The following is a 25,007-nucleotide window of genomic DNA, read 5'->3' on the forward strand; positions in this document are numbered from 1 at the left end:
GCCTGAAACGAGACGCGTCAGCACTATGTGAAACAGCATTAAACCGGGAGCAGCGGCGCACACCCTGAGTTGCAGCCCCTGCGAGGCTGAGCCAGCCTGCGCCACGCAGCGAGGCCCTTTTCCCAGAAAACCAATGCCCGAGAAATGTTTATTTAAATGGTGCACACACAGAGTAGGTTCCTCTACCCGTCACAGGTGCGAGCTGAACAGCAGCAGGAGGCCCTGGACGGCCTCCCGTGTGGCTTCTCCCGAGCCTCGTACCAGGGTCCTGAAAAGCTGCTGCGAGGCCAGCAGGACGTCCAGCGCGTTCCTCTACCCACGACTGAAGAACACGGGGCTGGGGCGAGGCCAAGGCTCCCACCTCATCCCTCACGTGGCCTCAGCGACGTGGAGCTCCCCGGAGGCGGCCGTGGTGACAGCACCCTTTCTGCTAGCCCTGGCGCTGTGTTCTGAACTCCGCCTCTGTCAGTGCCGCCAAGCCGTGCAGGTTCAGGAAGGGCTTAGCCCCCAGCTCCTGCCTGGAAACCGAGGTCAGGCGGTGACAGGGCTGCGTCCATCACAGAGGCTCACTTCTCGGCGAGCAGCTTCCCTCTGTGCCCTGGAAAGGTGGCCAGCGAGCTGGCCGGGCGACAACCGTGGGTGATGGCAAAGCTTTCCATCCCACAGACACCCTGCGGATTAGGGTGGAAGAGCTGCACTGAGTGAGTGTGGTTCCGGTGTCCACCATGTAGCTGCACAGCCACAGGATGGGCGGCACCTGTGTCCTGACTCTGTCCCCAGCGCCCATCCCCACGAGTCCCCTCCAGAAGTGACCATGAGTCAGGGACATGCGCGCTCAAGGCAGACGTGGCAGGTGGGAACTGGCCACCCGCACATGGTCAGCGGCGGCCGAGTGCCACCGTACAATGCTAGAGGTGACACAGGACACGCACGCTCACGTGGAAGCTGTGACACAAGCCAGGAGCGAGCAGCCAGCACGTGACATCTGCACCACGCAGCCCCGGCCCAGGGCTTCGGCTTCAGGGCCCCAGGTGGCGAGGGCAGCGCAGCAGGGCCCCCGCAGGTGAGGGGCAGCTGCTCCAGGACGGTCCCCAAGCTGCCCTGCCTCGGGCTCAGACGGTGCAGTGTGTGAGCAGCAGGTGCTGGGCCATGAGCATGTTCCCGCTGCCCTGGTAAATAAGCGCCAGGTTGTAGGCGATGTCCCGCCGCAGGTCCACCTGGTCGACCTCGATGCCCTGGAGGACAGAGCACAGGGAGCATTGGCATCGTATGCCAACCCGGTCGCGCCTGGCAGGGGAAGTCTCCAAAGCCACGGAAGCCCGAGGACACTAGAAGGGGCCGCCTCAGCTGAAGGGAGCAGGCGCCCCGGGAAGGACCAGCCTGCTGGAGGGCCCTCTCCTTGTCCTGTCCCCGACCTCAGGGCGCAAGGGGGGCCCCCACACCCCTCCTCCTCCCAGGACACCCAGGGACCCACGCTCAGCGCGAGGAGGGCCTGCACAGGCCCGGTGAGCCGCTCCTTCTCCCACGCCCCTGCCTCTCCTGTCACTGTCACTAGCACCCTCTCAGTGAGGCCCAGACAGAAGCTGGAAATCATGGGGAGAGGGGCCTGGGGTTCCCGCACAGCCTCTGACTGCCCGCTCCACCGTGGCCACATCCCGCCCGCAGGCTCCAGGACCACAAACCCTGTCCTGCGTGGGTGCCTGCAGGAAAGGGGCTCAGGGTGCCGGAGAGACCTCGGCACCCAGGTCACTGCAGCGCCGTCCCCAACAGCCAGAAGGGTAACTGGTGAGTCCGCGGAGCTAAGGGGCGGCCGCTGTCGTTCCCACAGTTACCGCGGGAGGGCGCTGGGGGGGGCACGGCTGGGCGAGGCTGGCAGGAAGGTTCCCACTCCTGTGGGAAGGCGGGCCGAGGGACAGTGGGGCGAGGCTGAGGAGCAGGTGCAGGGACGGGGACAGGCTTGTGCATGCCTGTGACCCCAGCTCTCTGGAGGCCGAGGGAGGAGGATCATTGCAAGTTTGAGACCAGCCTGGGCCACAGAGTGAGCTCAGTGCAGGCTGAACTGCACAGGAGACCCTCCCTTAGCAGACAAAAACACCACAACCCCACAGCCGTGACCCGCCGCTGTGACGGACAGCACAGGCCAGCAAGCCGGTCCAGCAGCAGACGGAGGCCGCAGTCGCCGGTACCTGCGCCACGGGCGGCGGGAGCTCCAGCGCCGCCTGGTAGTAGTGGATGGCCAGGTGCGTCAGCCCCAGCTGGTGGAGGGCGCGGCCCAGGTTGTACAGCGACTCCTGGCAGCGGCCCCGCAGGCTGAGGTAGCGGTTCAGGAAGGCGAAGCCCTGCGGGGGAGACCAGGCTCACTCACTCACTCACCGGCAGGGGCGCCGAGCCCCCTGGCCAGGCGCGGGGCGCGAACGACGCTTCACAAAGGTCCCGCGCTCAGGACCCGGCTGCCCACAGCACCGTAACCCAGAGGCACGGTCCTGTGACACGATGAGCCCGCCAGCGGTGCTGGTGACAGTGGAGAGCGGAGGCTGGCTCTATCTGACCCCAGCCGCACCCCAGCAGTGGCGGCAGGCGGGGCGGAGTCCGACGCTGCTCCCAGGGGCGAGCCGTCCCTCGGCAACACAGCACCCCATAGAGCTGCCCAGGGGGAGACTCTGCAAGGACACTCGGCGGGCGACAGCGGGGACAGCCACTCCTGGGGACCTGGCGACAGAGCGCCCGGGCAGGGAGTGTGGGGCTGAGGACGTCCAAGGCCAGGGACCGCGGGCCCCAGTGCAGCCAGTGCCACAGAGGCCGCAGGAACGGGCCGGCGGGGCCACCCGAGCCCCAGATCTTCTACCACCTGGCCCAGCCCGGCCAGCGGTGTCCGCTCTGCTCCAAGCCGCGGCTGCCCCCCTGGGAGCGCAGTGCCTGCTCTGCCCGGAGGTTGGGGAGCAGCGTTTCCACCTCCCCGTTATTATAACGGCACCACACTAGGCGGTGCCTGCTGCTCCTGGCCGCGCCTGGGCAGCACACAGGACCCAGATGGAACTGTGTGTCCACCAGTGATCCCAGCAGGCAGGGGCACCACGCATTGGGACCAGAGGCGCCCAGCAGCGAGGCGAGCTGCGGCCCCGCTGCGCGTGAACTACAGAGCTCGCCATTGAGTCACGTTTGGTGGCGTGTGCCTGGAAATGCAGCCCCTGGGAGGCAGGGGTGAGAGGGTCATTGCCAGTTTGGGGCCATACTGGCCTACGTGGTGAGTTCAAGGCCAGCCTGGACTCAGAGGGGCTGCGCTGCCATGAATGGGCTAAACAGCTTCGGCCATGACGGTGCCGCCTTGGAGCAACAGACCATCAGCGACCACCAGGCACACACGGCCCCTCCCTCTCCCCCCTCTTGCCCCCTCCCCTTCCCCCCTCTCCTCTCTTGGGTGGGTCTCGGGCTGGGACACTGCTGGGCCTTTCCTCTGTGCCCTGGCTGTGCTGTTCACCGCGCTGCTGGACCTCAGCAGGCACGTGGCCAGCACTATGTTTGAAGGAGGATTTCACGGAGTGCTGAATCCCCACACTGAATTTCCGAGGACCACAGAAGCAGTGAGAGGTCCACACTCACCTGTACGACGAGCGCGTGCCTCTTCAGCACATACTTCTGGGACGCCATGTGCACGAAGGTGAGGCCGATGCACAGGTTGTAGAGTGGCTCATCACGCCGCGCGCGGAAGGCCTGCGTGTACTGCGCTGCAAGACGGTGTGCAGTGGTGTGCAAAGTTAACCAGTTTGTTTTACAGGTTCACATGTGGTTGTGCAAATGGTAAAAGGAAAACAGGTTTGGTCCCTAGGTTTTTACTTTTCCTCAACTTAGCAACTAGTGTTGCTGAGAAAAGCTAAGTTTAATGTATTATGGAGTTTAGGAACTGTGTATATTATGTCAAAAGCGATCGAACATGGCAGGACAGTCAGGCACAGTTTTCTCCTAAAGGAAGAATCTCTGCCTCATGCTGTGCGGATAGAGAACGGTGACGCTAGAGCCCCGGTAACATAGGAACATAAAGTAACCTCGATGTAAGTTACACACTGTGGCAGACGACAGTTTCAACACCTGCTGGTTGACGTCATGGCAGTTACAAAAACATCCACCGTGCCCCAACCTAAAACTGCTAACAGCCCAATGACAGTTCATCAGAAGCAAACTCGGCAACACCAGCCCACAGCCAGCAGGAGCTGGGTGCCCAATTTTAAACATTTCACCAGGTATTTTTCTTGTTTGCTTCTGATCCTGTATCAAAAATGACGATGAACTTCCCTGAAACTGAACTAGAATTTCTAAGCAACGTATAAAAATCTTGCTCCTAAAGAAATGACCGTGAGGGCTGGGGTACAGGTTGGTGGCACAAGCACCATGTTCTGGGTTCAATTTCCAATACCAAAAAACAAAGAAATCACTAGGAGCAATCTTAAATCCTTTTATGCATTACCTAAAATTAGAACTAGATGACAAAACATCTATAATTAACCAGTATTTTAAAAAAGCAGGGAGAATCACTGACCCTTAAAATGAGTGACAGAACGACTTTAATCCTTCAAAACTAAAAGTCTGTAAGGATAATGTTACTGTCATCATTTCTGACAGTGGTTCCCACTCTTGCTGTGCTCCAGGGTTTTGGAAACATGGCCACGTTTGTGGGCCAAGATGGCTGCAGGCGTGTTCATCACCTAATGCAGAATTTACAAACAAAATCAAGATTTGCCAAATGCTTATTTGCAAACAAAATTATTTGCAAAAACCAGTTTTTGTGCACCCAAGGGACCGCTGTAGTACTTAGGGCATTTACCCTGTGTACGGGATTTTTCTCCTGCTCAGCCTAGCGCTGGATGACAGACACACCACCATGCCCGGCTCAGGCCTTGTTTTAAGGGGTTTACATGAACTCATTTAATGTTCCCAGTTATCTGCAGTGCAGGTCCAATGCCTGTCTTCATTTCGGAGCTGTGGAGCCGAGAGCAGGGAAACTGAGCGAGGTGCTCTGGAGAAGCTAACGTTTAGCCCCAGGCAGCCCGGCCCCCAAGGCCAGGCCCTTGGCCCACCCTCTGTACACCTCGAGGCTGCATGCCGGATAGGACACTCACCAAGCGCGTGCTTGAAACTGCCAGACACAAAGGCGTTGTGCCCGTTCAGGACACACAGGGCGTGGCTATCCGGGTTCTTCAGCATGAGGCGGAGGCAGAAGCGATGATGGCGCACATCTTGGGAGTGCATGGTAACTTGGTTGAAAATATTCCAGAGCTGGGGTTTATTGACATTTTCCATTACCATTATCCTAAAATTGCAGGAGGACAGTAAGAACGAACCGCTGGAAAGACTCTAATGTCTTAGAGGGAAACCTGCAGTGGTGTTCTTGCCACACTGAGGTGCGCCACCTTCAACAAGAACAAACCGCTTCAATCCATGTAAGCAAACCCTCTTCCACCACAGATTTATCCCAGAAAATGCTGCCCAAGTTAGCGGTCTATACTTTGTCTGTTTTTCTTTTTTTGGTCTTTTTCGTTTTTATCGGTACCAGGGATCGAACTCACGACTGCCTGCTTGCAAGGCAGGCCCTTATGCCGCTGAGCTAAACTCCCAACCCATTTTGTCTGTTTTTCAACAAAAGCTTTAAACCAAACCAAAAAACATTAAGAAAGGTGACACAGTTATCGAGACCCTCTCTAAAAGGTTAGACTGGGAAGGTAACTTGGTGCAAGTCCTAGGTTTAATCCCTAGTGCCACCACAGGGTCTCACTATGTGGTTCAGGCTGGCCTTGAACTTGCAACAAGCCTCCTGCCTCAGCTTCCTGAGCGCTGGGACAAGAGGCATGTGCCACCACAACCAGCTCTAAGTTTTATATGCAGTAACCCACTGAACCACTGTGTGGATTACAAGGCGAGAGAACTTTTTTTATACACGGAAGCTGAAGAAGCAGCCCATGGGAACACCAGAAGTTCCACACGCAGCCCTGGTCCCACAGCCACAAAGCTGCAGGGCTGGACTCCGAACCCGGAAAGCCTCGCTCCAGGGCCCATGGTCTCAAACACTGCCTCTGACAGCCACCAGGGAGTCAAACCAGTAAGCAACAAGCATGTACTAATTCTTCTTTATGGATGCGGGCCAGTAATCTAATTAAATAATGTCACCTGATGTAGTTGTAGGCCTTTCTGAAGTTTTTGTCCAGAATTGCAGCAGACAGACCAAAGTATTCTAGCTCTTTGCGCTTCTGCCTGTCGTCATAGAACGAGTAATATTCCAGTGAAGAGTCCACCAGCAGCTCGGCCTCCTCAAAGCGCGACAGTTCACACAAGGAGTAAATGGCCTTCAGCAGAAGGTTCCACCAGTCATCCTTGGGCAGGACACTCGTGAGCACGGCGAATATTGCTGCGGGGCAAGCGGGGCAGGGGAGGACAGTGTTGGTGAGACAGCTTCACACAGCCAGCTGTAAGATGTACTTTGCGGAGGCTGAGGCAGGAGGACTGCTGCAAGTTCGAGGCCAGCCTGGGCTACAAAGCGAGCTCAAGGCCAGCCTGAATTGCAGAGCGTGACCCTGTTTCAAAAAAGACCCTCTTTCAAAAACAAAAGCAAACAAAAAAAACCCCAGAACCATAACCTTGGTCTTAGGGGCCTGACCCTAAGCACTGTCCCTTCTGCGTGGCAGGACAACCCGCAACCCCAGGACTTTGGGCTCAGCGCCCGCAGGGTTTTCCCTCCCTCCCGGAGAACACGCTCCAAGGAGGTGTCTATGCAGAAGGCGGCGTCCTGCGCGGCTCGGCAAACGAGGCCAAGTTCTTGCCCCAGACTCGGGCTGCCCCAACCTAATCTCAAGTGTCCTTCCTCCACCTTTAAATTTTTCTTTTAGAAGCCTTGTTTCCCTTATTTCTCTGTTAAAAACCTTTAACCTTATTAGAAAAAAAAAAAACATTTTTACTCTTTGATCGAGTAATTCATTGGGAATCTATCCAGACAAGCAACATACGAATAAATATGTATATGAAGATGCTTATTACTGGCTTTAATTATCAGAAGCAATCACTAAAAATAAGGAAACAGTAAGTTACGCAGCTGCTGCCCAAAGGGCTTCTCCACATTCCTGAACCAGAACGACTGCAGGGACCAGCGATGTGGGAAGATTCCCCCGAGGGACCGCAGCAGAGTGGGGACCTGGGCATGGCCGAAGTGCTCACTCACCCGATCCCCATCTGCAGGGTGACCTGCTCCCCACACACCGTGATCAGCGAGCCCTGCAAAGCTAAGGCCACCCACAGGCCTGAAACGGCAGGTCAGTACAGAGGACTATGGCTCGGAACACATGCGGCAGAGGCAGGGCTGGCGGGGTGGCCCGGGATGGGCGAGCAGCCCCGGGGCCAGGTGATTGGCGGCTGTCCCCTCCCGCAGGTCCTCCGGCTCTCATGGCCTGCAGTCTGTGTCTGCTGAGTTCATCGAAGCCAGATCTCCCTGCAGCTCGAGACTGCAGCCTAAGCCACTTCTGAAACCCCACATAACCTTACATGCGTAGCCTTCCTGATGCCTCTTCGTCCTAACCTGAGACCAGGACCAGACGCATCTTATTTAGCCCTTCCGTGACTGTCACCACCTCTGTTTACCACACGTGTTCAGTAGAGAGCGGGACACACACAACTGGATGACTGGACAAATAGTCCTACTCTGATCTATGCTACACAAATTTCTTACAAGTATTTTTTTCTTCTTAAAAAGTAAAAATTAGAGCCAAGGATTTAGCACAGTGCCTGCCTGGCAAGTGTGAGGTCCAGAGTTTGATCCCCAATCCCGAAAAACGTTTTACTTTTCTGTCACAGAAGGATACAAGAAATATTTTCCTGTTAATTCTGCATTACCGGGGCTTGAACCAGACATTTGCACTGAGCTGTGTCTCTGGCCCCCTCTCTTTTTTTAAATTTTGAAACAAGTTCTTCTTAAGCTGCTCACTGCCTAGGCAGGGCTCAAGCTTGGATCCTCCTGCCTCGGCCTGCCACATTGCTGGGATTATGGGTGTGCCAGCTTCTTTCAAGTGTTCGTAAGGCCGTGATTTAGGAATATTTGAGGTGCACTGTGTGAGACTCCCTTTGTCAGACTCAGATTTAGGAATGAATCCGACCCATTCACACATGTACATTTAGACTTTGCTTTTTTTTCCCCCTAGTAATGGAGAGCAAACTCACAACCTCCTGCTCCCCTTGCAGGCACTTATGCCACTGAGCTAAACCCCCAGTCCCTATACTCAGCTTTCAAGATCAGATGAGCTTACTGTAGATGAGGTATGAAGAGTGCGAACTTTCGCCTTCTGAAAAAGGTCTATTTCCAGTGGTCACTACGGATTACTTCATGAGTCACTCAGCTGAGCCACACAATGACGCCAAGTGAAGTACCTTTTGCATCACAGTTTGCTGTCTCCTGGTCACTGTTGTCTGATATTTTGTCTCTCGATACTTTCATAAGGTAGAGATGTCTCTCTCCAGATTTGGAGCTGGATATCAAGCAGACCTGGGCTCTGTTCATAGCTACCTGAATTAAAGACGATACTCAGTTATGTTTCACTCGATCTATCCAAGACTATGAACGTGAATGAAAACTCTAAAGAGCAGTCAGACTGCCATGCTGGAAAACATACAGGCACACAAATACCTTAAAAGTACTCTTCTTACCAAAGGAGTCAGAGAGGTCACACTATTCACCTTAGCAGAGAAAAGAAAGCAACCCACACTTTATAAACCGTGCAGAGCTGGGTGTGGCAGCTCATGCCTGTGATCCCACCCGTGACGGTTGAGGCAGGAGCACTGCCATGAGTTCACGGCCCACGTGGGCTACATAGTGAATTCAAGGCCTGCCACACAGTGAGACCTGCCTCAAAAACCACAAGAAAAAACTGTAACACGCAGGGAAGACGGGCAAGCAGGGAGAAGGAGCCAGGCAGGGGAAAACAGAGGACAGCGCGAGAGTGCGCGCCAGCAAGCACATGCGTGCCTACTTCCCGCACAAAGCCGGGCTCGAGGACGCTGACCGGGAGCAGGGCTCTGCGGAGTACCCTCTGCTGTGGTTCTGTCCACAGCGCCAGCAGGCTCACTGTCCTCAGTAAGCACAGGCTAGCGTCCTGCCGCTCCCTCTCGGGGGAATTACACTGTCACAGAGAACTTTCACCTGCACACCACCAAACTCCAAGCCCTTCTTTCCTCTGACTTGGAGAAGCGTCAAGGGCTGAAGCCCCCCCAACTGCAGACACCAGACGAACCCTCCCGAGGCCGCGGGGCCCCAGCAGGCGGCGCCCACCTTCAGGAGCATGGCCAGCATGGTGAGCAGCGTGTCCACGTAGCCGTGCATCTTGCCCTGTGAGAAGAGCAGCGTGGAGCGGTGCAGCAGCAGCTTCAGCTCCTGCGGGACAAGCACAGGTGGGTGTGAGACGCGCTCCCGGCCAGTGGCCGGCCAGCCGCTCCGCCAGGAGCTGAAGCTGCAGGCGCAGCTGCTCATCGATCTTCCTGACGGCGGAGGCTCGGCGTTTTAGAAACCACCACTTAGAATGGCTAACAAGCTTCACGGCTGAAACCCAGGAACTTGACACTGCTGTTTCATCCGTATGTACGTCAGTCCCAGCAGCTGCACTCGCTCTGGGGACCCCGGAAGGGACCACCAATGCGCAGTGCACACGTGGAGCCGTCCTGCTGCTGCTCACCTCCATCGGCCCCCGGGCTCCCGCGCCCGTTTCCTAGCAGCCCCCCTCTTCACCCTGCGTCTGGACTTAGTCATGCAGCATTTACAGTCCTGTGTGTGACGTGCTTCTCCTAACACTATGGTCCTGGAACCCATCCACCGTTCCGCACAGGGCACGAATTCATTCCTGATGGCTGAGTCACGGTATCGCGGTGTCTACACCTCACCTGGCCTCCCAGCTGTCTGAGGGCCAGCCTCGGGGCTGATCCGAGTTAAGGGGGCACCACCGCAGTGCACATCTTGAACGCTTTGGGGAGCACACCCAGAAAGGTGCAGCCGTTCCCGGGGAACTGGTTTTTCAGGACTGCACAGTGATTGCACCAGTTACACTTCCGCCAGCAGTGCAGGAGGGTCTCAGGTCCCCTCCACCTCGATAGCATTTGTTGCCTTTTTGGTTCTTAAAATACACCCTTCTGAGTAGAGGAGGAATCTAACCGATTAGTCACACACAGTGACACAGAGCCGTGGACACGGCCGCAGGTGGCCTCGGCACTGAGCAAGAGGAGCGAGACGGCACCCACCTGCTGCGCGGCGCTGGCATCCTGTGCCAGCGTGTCCGGGTCATACATGGGCTCCAGAGCTTCCAGCGCCTTCTCAGGCCGGCCCAGCTGCTGCTGAAGGGTGGAAAGGGAGATCCTGGCGTCCAGGTGCAGCGGGGCCAGCTCCACCACCTTGCTGTAGCTCTCGGCGGCACGCTCCATGTAGCCCAAGGCCTTCAGGCACTCTAGGAGCGGGCAGAGAAGGCGGGGTTGGCTGCAGGCTGCAAACCGCCCCAAGGATCCAGCTCTGCACCTGCAGCAACGTGCAACAGCGAAGGGCACCGAGAGGATGCACCTCGGCCCGCACGGCTCGTGCGCACACAAAATCCCTACTGGGTGGCCAGGGAATCTGCCGAGCGCGGGATCCAATTAGGTCTGGAAGGCTGCACTGCAGTCAGCACACACACTGGCAGGTGTTCAGCTGTGCCCAGGTGGCACCACATATCCACAGGCCTTCTGAACAGCTGGATAATAAAGTGACTACTTAACCATTCTACCTGATATCTGAATTGTTCCAGTGTATCCTCTGGTAACACATTGCAAACATGGTGAGTTCAGAGTTAACCCACAGACATGTTCATTAGGGCACAGTGCTTTACAAACTATTAGCTGCCTACGTATTTAGGAACTGGGATTTTTACACAAGCCCCACCCTGGATTCTGTGGCAGACGTGAACTGGCCGCAGTGGGACCCTGTGTGGGATGCTTCGTTCATCTTTCAAACTTACTCCCACAGCTCACATGTATTATTAGGGAAGCATGCAGGGCTCTTTCCTGGTTCCTGGGACGGGGCGAGCTACCTCCTGTCCTGAATCGTCAACCAGTTCTCTCCAGTGCAGAGAACTTGCTGCTGCCATATACTATGAGAAAGCCTAGAACTGTCTTCCATCATGCAGTATCTTAAACATCTCTTTTTATGTTTAATTAGTAAGAAACCTTGCTTTTCTGCTCTAAAGCATTTATTTCCACTACTGGGACATAGGCACAGTGAAATAAAATGACTAATAAAGTATCATTTTGAGAATGTGTAGCTTAAAGAACATGAGAACTAATATTTTCTAAAAATAGCGTTAAATGTAAATCTATAGAAACTCTTCCCAGGTTAATTTTACCCCATGTCCAGTGCCACAGTGCTAGAAACTGAAGTGTGCAGTTAAGACAGGGATCTGAGGGACATCTCGGTCCTTTGACTCTCTTACCATGCAGTCAGCCGGTCCCTAAACCAGCAGGTGGGGAAATTGTGTGGCAGTTTAGGGAGACGGATTTTTTATCTCCAAACCTGCCCTGAAGCCACACATCCATGCACTGGGACAGTGGTACTCTGACTGTGACCACCTTGGCACAGCAAGTCCCCGCCGCCGCCCAGGGGCCCCAGGGCAACGCGTCACCTGCGTGGCGAAGCCACACCACAGCAAGACTGTATCTCTCGGAGCACACCAGCGCGCTGAGCAGCGGCAGCGCAGAGCCGTACTCCCCGATGTCTAGGAAGGCCTCCGCCACGTCCAGGTAGAGGTCGCCCATGTCCTCGGGGTTCTGTTCCACCAGCGTGGTCAGGAGCGGCTGCAGCATGGAGGAGCTGGAGTCAGCACACACGCGTGGGTCGGCTCGGTGGGAGCAGCGCCTGCGGAAGGGACGCAACTCCCTCCCTGCCCTCCGACCCAGGGGGCTGAGCCCACACCCTGTGCGGCTCCAGGGGTCCTCTCTGCCCACTTCTCACTCAAGGTCACTTTGGAAGGGAGGCCCGATCCTCTACTGAAAACGTGCACAGAATTACCCTCTTTTCTGTTTTTCTCTAGAACACCTACACCAACTAGCAGTCTACAAACACTTTCCGTATCACCCATTCCCTGGGAACAGAGACGTATCAGAGCAGGGACGCTGTACCGTGTTCTCCTCAGTGCTGTACCCGCAGGCCAGCGGAGCAGAAGCCTCGTGTTTCCCCTCTGTCCCCTTCCTCCCCGTGCAGGCCCGGCAAGCTCTACCACAGGGTGCACCCAGGCCCGCCAGGGCTGTCCGAGGGCCGATCCCGGTTGTTTACGGGGAAGAAACCCAAGCCCAGCCCTGAGCTGTGCCCAGCCACTGCCAGGAGGGTGCTGCCGGCGGCTGTGCCCTCCTCGGTCATTTCCTGTGCAGGGGGAGCCGGGGGTCTCGCTGCTACTCACGCTGAGGGGCTCGAGGATGTTGAGGTGCACCAGGCTGACCATCAGCTTCACCATGATGTCTATGGGCACGCCCTCGGGGATGGCGCAGGTCACAGTCTCGGCGGCTGCGGAGTCAGACAGGAGCCGTCCGCCTGCCAGCTTCGCCAGGGCAGCGAAGGGCTCACCCACACCCCAACTCAGGCTCTGTGTCCGAGCGAACGACTCCACGGCCCTTCCGCCCCGATACCGCCCCGGCTGACCTCCTCTGCACCGTTCCTTCCCATCCCGTCTTTCTGTCTACTTCACCCAAACGTGCATGAAGCCCGCACTACCAAAGCTCCGCAGAAACGTCACAACTGACATGTACGCGCGTCTTCTTGAACTCAAAACTGTCTTTCTACTGTCTCCTACCAAAGGCTGAGCAATGGGTAAAGTGACACTGCGGTTCCGTTTCCTCTTCTTCTTTGTTCTTTGTCTCTCTGAGACAGGGTCTTGCTATGTAGCTCAGGCTGGCCTTGGGCTCACTTTGTAGCTCAGGCTGGTCTTGAATTTACAAGGATCCTCCTGCCTCAGCCTCCCGGGGTGGGGGGGTGGGGCGCTGCGATTGCAGGCGTGCACCACCATGCCTGGCTTTGATAGTGCTGTTTACTAAAACTTCATTATAGCAAAAACAACTTTTAAAGCTATGGAAATCTTTAAAAACTTCTGACACTGATTTTATGTTCTGTATAAATTCCAAGTAAATTTGATGTCTCCAATTCACAAAATCCAAAAGCACAGAACATTAGCATTTTTTTTGTACCAGAAGTTGAGCTCACAGCCTTGCACTTGTCAGGCAGGCGCTATGCCACTGAGCCATACCCCCGGCCCTAAAATTACTTTAAAAATTAAACTCATCCATTTTTTAGAACTGGCCATAAATTACAGTACCACATAATGCTACATGTCACAGGAAGATCTGGACAAGTTTTAACATCAGGAGACTTTTTAACCACTGAGCAGCGCCAAGATAATAACTGACATTTAGCCTTCTCACGGAGCCCCTTGCCATAGCACTGAGGATAAGGCCAGGTCCACTCCAGGGACTCTGATATGACATGTGGGTTCCATACTGCAAACCCCATCACTTGGATCTGCTTGGTAGAAATCGAGTTCCCTACAACTCCACACTGAAACGAAGCCCAAGCCAGCGGCGAAAGGGTGGGGAGCCCGTCCTCTGCAAGAGGCCTCAGGGAGGCCCCCCGCTCGCTCCGCCTGCCCCGAGGAGAGCGGCTGCCGGCCGCCAGCGCACCAGGGCCCGATCTCAGCCGGCCTGGCCTCTGGGCCTGTAAAGCACCCCAGCCACAGTGCCACACAGCAGCACTCAGACGCTGCTCCGGGAGATACGCCTCATAAGACCGTCTGCAAAACGCTAAAACCAAAATCCTCGCTGCTACATCAAATCACAAAGCAAACGTCAACTGTCCTGAAATCAAGATGGCTAAAATCAAGCCATTCTGCAGGGCCAGAAATGAAAGTCCAACCGAGCAGGCAGAGACAGAAGACAGCAGAGGTCACAACCTCAGCTAAGACAAGGCAGAGCGGCCAAACATTTCACGGGGCAGGAAGGGCTCCAGGGAACAAGAGCAGCGCAGCCAGGCTGGAGCCTGGGCCCGGCCTGTCACATGGTCACCAACTCAGGCAGGCAGGTGCAGAGAAACAGCAAGGGCCACAGGGCCAGCAAGCTGCCGGGACAGGGGCAGGGACGTCTGCAAGGCCCGCCAGCCAGGGTGACGCGTGACTGACCCTCACCCCGTAAAGAGACAACTCACTCTCCTGGTTTTCACATCAGAAGAACTAAGAAACCTGCGCCTCGACAGCCATGCCTCCCGGACTACAGAGCCCCTTCAGGGACAGCACCGAGACTGCCACAACCCCGCGTCCCCCTGAGATGCACGCGGACTCCAAGCACTCCGGGGCCGACAGGGCCCAGTGAGGCTCCCATCCCCGGCCCACACCCACGCCAGGTCCCTGGAAGCCTGGTGCGCTCGTGGCAGGGGAACCCTAAGAACATCCGCTACCCGGTAGACCAGCAGGCACAATGACTTGCTGCTGTGCCAGCAAACTACAACCTTCATGCTCCTCCGGGGGGCTGCCTTCGTCCAGAGCTTTTTTTTCTAGCACAATTCCAGAAAAGTCCGTAATGACCTGAGAAATCAGCAAAAGAGAAAGGAAGTAACACTATTTATGGAAAGCCTTTTTCATAATGTGCAGACGTTTTTTGGTACCGGGGATCCAACACATGCGTGCTAGGCAGGTGCTTATTTAACCACTGAGCTAAATCCCCAGCCCTTGGAGATTTATAAATAATCAAGTAATCCCTGCACCATAAAAATGGGGTATGAGAAGGAACAGTAAGTCTTTGAAAATGAGGAATCCTGCCATACAGGCAAACGCACTCCCCGCTAACCAGTGCTAACTAAAGGTGTGTGAAACCCCACCTGCTAAGGACCCCAGCACCCACAGAGTCTGAGTCGGCTCTCAATACCTGCTGCCAGCTCTGCTGCCGGGGCACACAGAAACACGCAGCACCCCATCACGGGCGATCACGCCCCACCAGAGACCTGCATTCTACATCTCATGTGGAATTACTACAGAATCTAGAAACTGGTTACTTGGATACCTAATTTAAACATGATTAAAATGGCCAACTTTTATTTTTTGAGAGATGGTGTCACTAGTTCAGACTGGCCTAGAACTCATCATGCAGTCCAGGCTGGCCTTGATCCTTCTGCCTCAGCCTCCTAAGTGCAGGGATCACTTATGCCACCACGCCCAGCGTGGTGTCCAATTTTTAAGAACACAGAAACACGCACAAATGTCAGGAAAAGATGGCAGCACACCTACCTCCAAAGCTTTGTCATACTGCTTGTTAGAAATGTACAGCTCAGCTGCCATGTTGACATCCTCCATGGAGACCAGGGCCTGGTGTTTGGAGAAAGCTTCTTCCATTATGTTGATGGCCGAGGCACCATCATTGGCTTCATAGTAACTCCTGAAGGATGGACAAGACAAAAGCTTAATTCTGATTATGAAACTCGCGTCCTAGTTTGGCGATCTAACAACTGACTTCTGTTTTCTTAAAATCCGAGGAAGGAATATAACTGTCCTGGCTCTCACAAACTTCAGTATGTCTCCAATTCTGGACAGTTCCATCTAAATACAGTAAGCTGCTAAGGTGCAAACACTCAAGTTGCAAACTTGTTACCGGTGTGTTGTGTAGGAACAAATCCAACTTCATAAACGTTTTCTCCGAGTAGAACCTGTGTGTAAGTCGGGAACCTACCGCACGCGCACACTGTGATTCTCCCCTTGCCTCTCATTCCTGCAGCTCACTCCTCTGGCCCTCACGAGCCCCTCCAGTGCTGCCTGCTCCCCACCTCGTCTCCCAAGGCTCTGCTTACTCTCTTTAACCTAATCCAGCAACACATGGGAAGATCTCCATGGCAGTCAGAAACTTTTTAGTCTCAAAATGTTATTCGACTGGCTTAAGATGAAATGAGTGTAAGATTCCAGATCACAAACACTTCGCTGGCATATATGCAACAAAAAATAATTTTAAAAGTACTGCAAATATGCACCACTTCCTGTTAGTTATGAAAATCTAGGAACCTCACCACCTTTCAGAACATGCTTCATTTTTCAGCATCTGAGCAGTGGAATTATAACTTCATATATAAAATTTTCTAAGCAATCAGCTGACTTGGAAAGAGAAAAGCACCAAAATAAAAAGATTTTTTAAAAAATTATATTTAACAACATAAACTACTTCTTCAAATACCCACGAGAGTCACATTCTATCTTGAATGCATGCTTTGACTTACAGAAGCAGGTGCCTGACGGCAGCACGTCCACTCCCCGGACGCCAGACTTACTTGGCCATGTCTCTGGCCAGCTGCATGAAGCGCTCGCCATCAGATGCAGGCAGAAGGTTTAGAATGCGCCTGTACCCGTCCATGGCCATTTTATGATCCCCCATCTGTTCACACAGACTTGATCGCTCCCACAGGAAACGGATATTAGTAGGTTCATATTTCAGAGCTAGAAGAAAGGATTAAAAATTGCACAAGAGGCAGGGACATAGCTCAGTGGCACAGCACCTATCTGGCAAGGGCAAGGTCCTGAGTTCAATTCTCAGTACCATTTTAAAAAATTTGCATCACCAGGAGGTACACACTACCTGAGAGGGACCTACAATTTTCCCAGAAAATTTTATAAACACAACTAATTCTCCAGGGCAAACAGAAAGTTATCTGGAAGAAAGCTATCTTCCCAGGAATCCGTAATAAGGACTGATTAAGAGCAGAGAAAATCTGAGTCTCCATAGCTTCTTGGTTACTCGAATCCAACCTGAATTTTCAAGGAGGAGCTTAGAACCAAGATACCGCAGTGGGAAACTAAAGGTTCTGTTCTTCTACCAACTTCTGTGCTGCATCAGCTCAGTGTTAAGTAAAGCTGCTGATAAGCCAAGAACAGATAGACCCAAGTATCTTGGTTAAATCAGACCGTACAAAACAAACACATTTCCACCAACATCACACCCACAGCAGCCAGCGCAATTACCAAACACCTATTATGAAACATGTACTCAAAGTGAGGGTTTATTCTCATTACCTTTCGTGTAGCAAAAAATAGCCTGCTTAATATTGTCTTGCTCCAGGGACATTTCCGCCAGTCGAACCCACTCCTCAGTGTCACTGGGATTGAGATGAGCGGCAATCAGTTCAAACTGCAAGGACTTCTCCATGTCACCTTGGTCCTCATATATCATGGCAAGAGTGGAGAACGGCTCATATGCCAGAGGCGCTGCAGGAGGTAGGGAAGCACATGCCGTTGGCTGAGGGACGCTCGGGAGCTGACATCGATGCAACAGCTCAACTGTGCGTTTTTCTTTCTAAATACAAAACTCTTTAAAAATCACATAGTGCAATTATACAAGGTATTTAATGGAATTTAAACACATTCACTTCATTTTCATGCATTTTTAGAGTTTTTAATGAACCATTATTTAAACAAAACAAAGTAAACAGCATCATCAAAAGCCCAGCTCTCTGCCAGTTACTCAGCAGGGCCACTCCAAAGCACACTGGCACAGAGAGGACTTTCAGCATCCAGCAGCCAACCCGGGGACCACTGAGAGCACAGAGCAGCTAAACAGCACCCACCCCAGAACATCACGGTGACTTGGTAATCCATGTTATCAAAATACTGCTCTAAGGCCAGGCATGGTGGTGCACACCTGTGACCCCAGCACCCTGGAGGCTGAGGCAGGAGGAATGCTGCAAACTCAAGGCCAGCTGCCTAGTGCACTGGGGACCGGCCTGTACTACATTGCTTCTGTCTCAAAAACAAACAAACAAACAAACACCCCTAAGCTCCTGGTTGCATTTCCAGGCAGTTCACGGAAGCGCTTCCCGTCTGCGTTACAGTCGGGTTACTGCGCCGCTCCCCGGCCAGCCCCAGGGACAGCACCTTGCCGTATGATCTCCATGCACATCAGGATGGCCTCCTCCCGCTTTCCCCGAGCGAAGCGGATGTTGGCTTCCCCCATCAGGCCCCTCAGCGCCTTGGGAAGTTTGCTCCGAGGCCTCTTCTCCTGTAGCAGACAAAGGACATCTCAATCAGAGCACAGTGAAGTTTAAGACTTCAACTCAACTACAGCAATAAATACAGAACACAACGAAACAAACATCCTTTAAACTTTCTTATCTTCTAACTCAGAAGTGGACCCTAAATGGCTGCAGTCCTGACTCCTTAAAAGGCCATACTGCAGGAAAAAGTCAACTGCAGAAAAAAACAGAATTATCTGTGAAATGAAGTTACAAAATTTTCCTAAAAGTAAATAAAAGCATACAGAAATAGAAGCACAAACAAAGCTTCCTAGAGTGGAAAGTTCAAAGCACTGTAAAAAAAATTTGGGGGGGGGGGGCTTTTTTCCTTTTTATTGGTACCAGGGATCGAACTCACGACTGCCTGCTTGCAAGGCAGGCGCTTATGCCGCTGAGCTAAATCTGCAGCTACACTGTAAAATATTTAAGTGGAACAAAAATGAAAGTGGTCTGAAAAGCTAAATTACTAACTGGAGTAAAATCATTACGCTGGAAAACGGATTTACATGCCAAGAAGCTTATTCTGATATATTCCACTAAAGATCCACCTTGCAAATCTATTTACTCTAAATGAAAAAGCATGATACCCCATAAACCTTTTAACAGTAAACTACTTCACTGGACTCATAGCAGTAACCAAGGTTTAACGTAAGATTCCCTAAGAGAAAGCACAGCTACTGTCCCATTGCGTTTCTTCTCTTGTTCTTTAAGTGTTTCCAGAGTGTACTTAAACTTCCCTTCAAGGACAGTGGCACTTCCTGAAACAAACACCAAATTGAGTAAAGACGTACTTTCATCATCTTCTTGGATTCACGATTGAGAACCATCTCCAACACAAACACGTCGCCTGCTGTGGGCTGCTCAGGGGTCTCCTCCTCCTCCTCGTCCTCCTCGTCCTCCTCGTCATCTTCAGTCTCACCAAGCATTGAGTCAAAGACCTTCTGAACGGACTTACTCACCCCATCTGGCGTTTCTCCTGAGCAAAGAGACGGGGGAGTGGGACAAGTCACCCGGTGGTCCAAAGGGAGAAGACCTTCCCAGTTGTCACCGTGGGACACAGACCTAAGGTAACCGAGGCTGACAGGACACCACCCACGCTAGCATCAAGGACAGAGGAGGCCCGGAGAGCAAGGCCACTGGCTTCAAATGTCACTGCCAGCATGAGCTGTACCACCGTGGACAAAGCACCCAGGCACTCGTGCGTGCCTGAAGCGTCCGGCGCACAGGACGGGCCAGCTTAATGCTACTCTTCAGGGTACCACGGCGTGGGCGCACTACCACTAATGCCACGCGCTTCCCTTGCAGCTCAGGAGCCCACTACAGGATCTCGGGACATTCACAAGATGACCCTGAATGAGCAAGTCTCAGGTCAGAGGCCAGTTTTCTGTTAAAGCAGACACATGTAACATATTCAGAAAAGGTACCCAAAAATGGCTGTAAGGCTTGGTCAACTGGGAAGGAAAGGCAGAATCTCTAATAAGAGTATCTACATAAGCCGGGCATGGTGGTGCAAACCTACAATCCCAGGCTTGGGAAGCCGAGACAGGAGGGTCCTGTGAATTCCAGGCCAGTGTGGGCTATGTGGTTTCAATGTCAGCCTCAACTACACAGCAAGAGCCCATCTCAAGGAAAAACAACTTTCATTGGAAGAAAATGTTCAAAACAGAAGGAAAACAAGGAGAGGAGGGGGATACAAAAGGGGATGAGGAAGAAGAACAGAAGGATAAAAATGGAAACAAAGCTTTTGAGTTAGGAGAAGGATGGAAGGGAGGGAGAATGGTAAAAAAAGAAAAAAACCGAAAAGCAAGGTATGCTGTGTGCAGGTAGACACGCTCTGACGTACGCTGGCACTCTGCATATGGAAGATGTCCCAATAAGGAAATCACACAGCCAGTCACTGAGGATTATCAGAAGTTACGGGCAAAACCCCTCAACAAGCCAGACGTGGCGTGCACACCTGCAATCAATCCCAGCACTTGAAAAGCTGAGGGGGGTCCCTGGAGCTGGAGGCCAGTGTGGCCTGCACGGTGAGTTCAAGGCCAGCCACAACTGCGCAGCTGTCTCAAAAACCCAACCCCGAAGAAGCAACAGGAAAGAAACAGGAAGCCACTGGGAATGACACAGAGCCTCCTGCAGTTCCCGCCCCCCTTCAGCACTCCTAGGAGGGCTGGCCAGGGAGGCCTGGCCATGCGCACAAAAACAAAAGGCACAAGTGATGGCGAGGAAGAAAAACTACCTTTACCCACACACGACATACAGAAGAGCCGAAAGACTCCACACACAAACCTGGGTGTAGGAGCTACACAAGGTTAGTGGGCAAAGGGTCAGTACATCAAAATTCACTGCGGCTCGGAGGCTGAGACAGGAGGGTTCTAAGTTCAAGCCCCGCCTGGGCAACTGACAAAACACCTGGGGAACATGACCTTGTGCAAAGGTCCTGGGCTCAACCCTCAGTGCTACTAAAAAACTTTTTTTTAACACATCAACAAGGATGAAGTTAGAAGGTCTTATTAGCATTTAAGAACAAAACTAGCTTATTTTGACACATATAGTAGTAAGGTTTTACATAAAAATGTCCTAAGGAAATATAGGATAAAAATGACAGCTATTCTCTCACAGCATTTCTCTCCTATGCGGGAGGAGAGAAAATGGAAAATGTATTCCAACAAGACTTCGCCAGAGCTGGCTCTGAGCCCAGCCCTTCTCCTGCACAGAGCACCTGCTCTCGCTCACCCACCAAGAGTCGGGGGCCAGTCCTTCTAGAAACGGGGCGACCTTTGTCCTTCTAGGCTGAGGGGAGTCTCTGGGGGAGGGCGGCCAGCTGCCTGCCTCACAGCTCACCAGGAGCCCCGACCCCTCTCAGCTGAGGCCGTGCTTCCAGGGAGGACCGAGGCCAGCACAGGGGTGAGCTGCGGGCAGGGAGGAGGACGGTCACTGCCCCTCCAGAGCCCTGTGGACAGCCGCTCCCCCGGCACCTATGCATTGACCCACAGGGCGTCAGGACAACCCCGGCCCCTTTCCCACCCCCCCCTGCCTGTCAGGGCACAGGCTCCTCCCAGTCCCGCCTCCCACTCGGCCCAGGCACAGGAGTGAGCCTCGTCTGTTTTCCCCAGTGTGCACTCCACTGTAAGGCTCATTTCTCAGGGGAGGAGCAGCAAACTCTACGCCAGCCCCCACCAGCTCCACCGGACTGGTGCTCGGCTTAGTTCTCAGCCCGACCCCGCACCCAGAGCTCCCGTCTGCGGGCATCCGGCATCCCGGCTAACTTGACTGGGCACTCTGATCAGGAAACATGAAGCAATCACTGCGAATCCACCCAGTGACAGGGCAAGGTCACTGATTGGGTCCAAGAAACCTCATTAGTGCGAGGCACTGACGCATTCAGGATCCAGATTTACAAAGCTAAGCACTGGAGAGCTGAGATGTGAGGATTCTGTGACGGTATCACTGATGGTCAGGACATAAAGCGTTTCTTGATGCCACATGTAAGTCCCATCAGAGCAGCCGGCCGGCCTTCCTGTCTCACACAGCTTGGAACTGCTTGTACAGCAGTGTAACTCGGTACCACTGGAGGAGGATGGGGTGGAGGAGGCCACCAACTGAGAAAGCCTAGAAAGGTCCCGGGTGGGGCAGGCAGCCAGTGACAGCCTGGCCTGCCTGGGCAAGGGAGGAAGACCCTGTCCCCAAACAAACAGGACTAGAGATGCCACTCAGCGCTCCCCGACTTCAATCCCAAGGACCACGAATCACTCAATATACATGAACAGGCCCCTAAACAAATACTGATGTGACCTGAAACACTTTCCAACGCTGGGGCTCACAAAGTTTACTGACTCAAGATACACTTCCTGGGCCAGGCACGGTGGCACAGGCCTACAGCTCCAGTTACTCAGGATGCAAGTTTGCAGCCAACGCAGGCAACTATGTGAGATCCAGTGGCAAAGGTGAGGACAGAGCTGGGGCCGCCCCTCGGTGCTCTCAACATTTAAGGCCGGTAGTGAACTGTCTCAACGCACCTTCACTGAGGTCTCGGACCTGGGCTTTGCCACAGCTGATCCCGGATGACGAGGGCGCTTCAGAGTCCTCTGGGTTTTCCTCAGCTGCTAATCTTCCTTCTTCCTGAAGACCCTGTAGTTGACAGTTTTAATTTATTGCAAAACTCAGTGACAACTCAGCCAACCCTTGTGTCTGTTAAGAGGGCATTTGCAAACCAGATCCAGGTCCTATGTGACCTGGCTATTCCCTTCTGGGTGTCTTGCTGAAAGACCAAAAAGCATCACACCACAATGACACACGTGCAGCCATGTTTACAGCAGCACGGTTTGTCACAGTTAATCTCGGAAACAGCCCAAATGCCCATCATTCCAGGATTGCAAAAGGATGTGGGGTTTTTTTAATTTTGCAAGTTTGAGACCAGCCTAGGCTACAAAGTGAGCCCAAGGCCAGCCTGAACTGCAGAGACCATCTCAAAATGCCAAAAAATTTTAAAAAAGAAAGAAAAGAAAAGAAAAGAAAAGAAAAAGATATGAGTTTTCTATACAATAAAGTACTGTATTGCTATAAAGAAGGGTAAACTTGAGAGACTTCTAGGCAAACGGATGCACCTTGAGACTGCACTATTAACTGAAATAAATCAGACACACGTGTAAATACAGCATTGTTTCTCTAATGTGAGAAACTTAAAAGTGTAAATAAGGCCCAAGATGTTTATTAGGTATTGTGAAATGGGGAGAACATGGGAGGGGGGAAGAGGGAAAAGTTGAAAGAAAGAAAGAAAGAAAGAAAGAAAGAAAGAAAGAAGAAAAAGGGAGAAAAGAAAGAAAACATGAAAACAAAGCTTTTATAAATGGAAGTGAGGAGGAGCTGAAAGAAGGACAGGGAATGGGAAAAAAAGAATCAGATTGTCTCACCTGTACAGGTACAAAGTCTCTATAACGAATGTGGTCATTATAGATACTGAAATGTAGTAGTAAGAGTGGGCATGGTTGCACACCTCTGTAATTCCAGGAGGAATTACAGAGGCTGAGGCAGGAGGATTGTTCCAAGTTTGAAACCAGCCTGGGCTACAAACTGACTCAAGATCAGCCTGAACTGCACAGTGCAACCCGGTCTAAAATAGACGATAGAGGTACACAAGGTCTCCATGTGCAGTCCTTATTTACACTTTTAGATTCCACACAAATAAATAAAATGCACCAATAAAATCTAATTGAAGGGGAAAAGGGTATTTGCACAGGGCTGGTGGCACAGGCCTATAATCCCCACACTGGGGAGGCTGAAGCTGAAGGATCTCCGAGTTCCGGACCAGTCTAGGCTACACAGTGAGCTCAAGGCCAGCCCGAACTACAGTCAGATCATGTCTTTAGGAGCAATGCATTTGCTTTATTTTGCATTTATAAAATCTGAACCCTACACAGTGTGTGGAATGTAAATCAGAATTCTGCCTAAGCATTTCACACTACTGCGCTTTTATTCATCCACTTTCAAAACTAACTTTGAAATACCCGAGTGAAGACTGCCAATCGCACGAAACCACCCACTTCGAAAGCCTCCGTTACTTTTAGTACCCGAGGTCTGAGTGCGTCTCCGCCCTTCGGCCTGGAGACCACAGGCGAGACTGGGCTATTTCTCCCTAAAACTACCGCCAACACCACGGGCGGCCCGGCCGGGGACCGCTCCGTCCTCAGCCCCGAGCCCTCCCGCGCCCCTCCCCGCGCTCAGCTCCGGCTTCTCCCGCCCGCCGGCCCGGCGTCTCCGCACCTTCTTCTCCCGCGTCTTCCTCTCTTCTCTCCGCCGCTCGAACTCTTCGAAGGAGATCTTCCCTTCCAGGTAGTCGATGAGCTCGGGGCTGAAGCCCGACATGGCTGCAGCGGAGGCTCGGCCGAGCCGGAAGCCAGACGGGGAAACCGGAAGAGCAGCACGGGCGGCACGGAGAGCGCGCGGCGTCCTCCCTGGAACGCACCAGGCTGAAAACAAAGGTTCCGGGATATAAATATGGACGCAGGCCACGCCCCCTCCTTAGGTTTGCACAACCTTTCGCTACTGAGCACCTGAGCGCTGAGGGGCTCAAGTGCAGTGACTCCTCCTTTATATGGATGCACCGCACTCCTTGCTAAGTTCCTGGGTTCTGAAGAAATCAACATGCAAACTAATCCTTTTTTTTTTCTTCTCTAAATGCCCATTTCCTTTAAACCTTACTTCTTGAAGAACTGGGTTAGAAGCCTGAGTTCCAACTGGTCATTTTAAACACAGAGAACCACCTGTGATACATGGACACTAAACATTTGGGCAGGTCCTGTGCTCTGGTTACCTATAATTAGCTCTGGTTTGAGTGGCCACCCACACGGAGGACACAGCTCCTACTCAGGAAATTAGGATATATTTTTCTTTCATCTAATATCTCTCCCAACTTCCTCGTTTGGTTCATGACTTCCCTTTCAGGGTATTTGTGGAACCACAAACGCGGCATGTGTGGTAACAGCCAGGGTTTGAATCTAGGGTCTCTGAACTGAGTTCTGTCCCGAGACAGGAGATGAGGGTGTGGGAAAACTACCTGGGGAGGTATAACCCCTAAAGCACAAAATCCCAAAACGCAAAGGCAGAACAGTTCCCAAAGCGCTACATCTCTCGCGAGAACCGGAGCTGGTTTTCCATAGGAGAGCCGAGATCAATGGCAGCCGGAGGGATGGGTGACACTAGGACGTCCACGTGGAGTCCTTGCCACTGTGTCCCTCTTGCAAAGAGGCCACTCTCACCACAAAGAGTGTACTTCTTTCCCTGCTTTTACTCGTCTCGAACTCGATCTGCCAAGTCTGTTTTGTGCCTTTAATAAAACTTCACTACTGTTTCTGCTGATCGTAAGTAATTTTTGCTCAGGGCAGGAAGAACCTAGAAATCACCTCCAAAGGAGACTCCAGCACCCCTAAAACCAGGAGCCTCC

The 25,007-nt window shown here is 52.9% G+C and overlaps 1 protein-coding gene across 2 annotated transcripts; it reads right to left on the bottom strand.

The window, feature by feature from the left end:
- Window positions 1–134: 134 nt before the first annotated feature.
- Window positions 135–23,986, bottom strand: Gtf3c3 (general transcription factor IIIC subunit 3). 2 transcript variants are annotated; one of them, XM_003463342.5, is made up of 18 exons: window positions 23,828–23,985; window positions 22,084–22,195; window positions 18,859–19,043; window positions 17,931–18,054; window positions 17,073–17,264; window positions 16,334–16,499; window positions 15,306–15,453; window positions 14,531–14,606; window positions 12,441–12,544; window positions 11,667–11,838; window positions 10,261–10,463; window positions 9,302–9,403; window positions 8,404–8,539; window positions 6,160–6,397; window positions 5,115–5,305; window positions 3,601–3,725; window positions 2,187–2,339; window positions 135–1,235 (listed from the first exon to the last, which is right to left on the bottom strand). In XM_003463342.5, exons 1-18 carry the CDS (start codon window positions 23,927–23,929, stop codon window positions 1,113–1,115), a joined length of 2,652 nt encoding a protein of 883 aa, XP_003463390.2. In that variant the 5' UTR covers window positions 23,930–23,985; the 3' UTR covers window positions 135–1,112. The 2 variants fall into 2 exon arrangements, 1 of the variants encoding a protein (XP_003463390.2); XR_010050948.1 differs by lacking the exons at window positions 135–1,235; window positions 2,187–2,339; window positions 3,601–3,725; window positions 5,115–5,305 and having other exon boundaries at window positions 6,169–6,397; window positions 8,283–8,539; window positions 23,828–23,986.
- Window positions 23,987–25,007: the final 1,021 nt, after the last annotated feature.

This window comes from Cavia porcellus, unplaced genomic scaffold (genome assembly GCF_034190915.1).
Source record: "Cavia porcellus strain 051 isolate PalLab524CR breed Dunkin Hartley unplaced genomic scaffold, mCavPor4.1 scaffold_12, whole genome shotgun sequence".
In the NCBI taxonomy this organism is placed as follows: domain Eukaryota; kingdom Metazoa; phylum Chordata; class Mammalia; order Rodentia; family Caviidae; genus Cavia; species Cavia porcellus.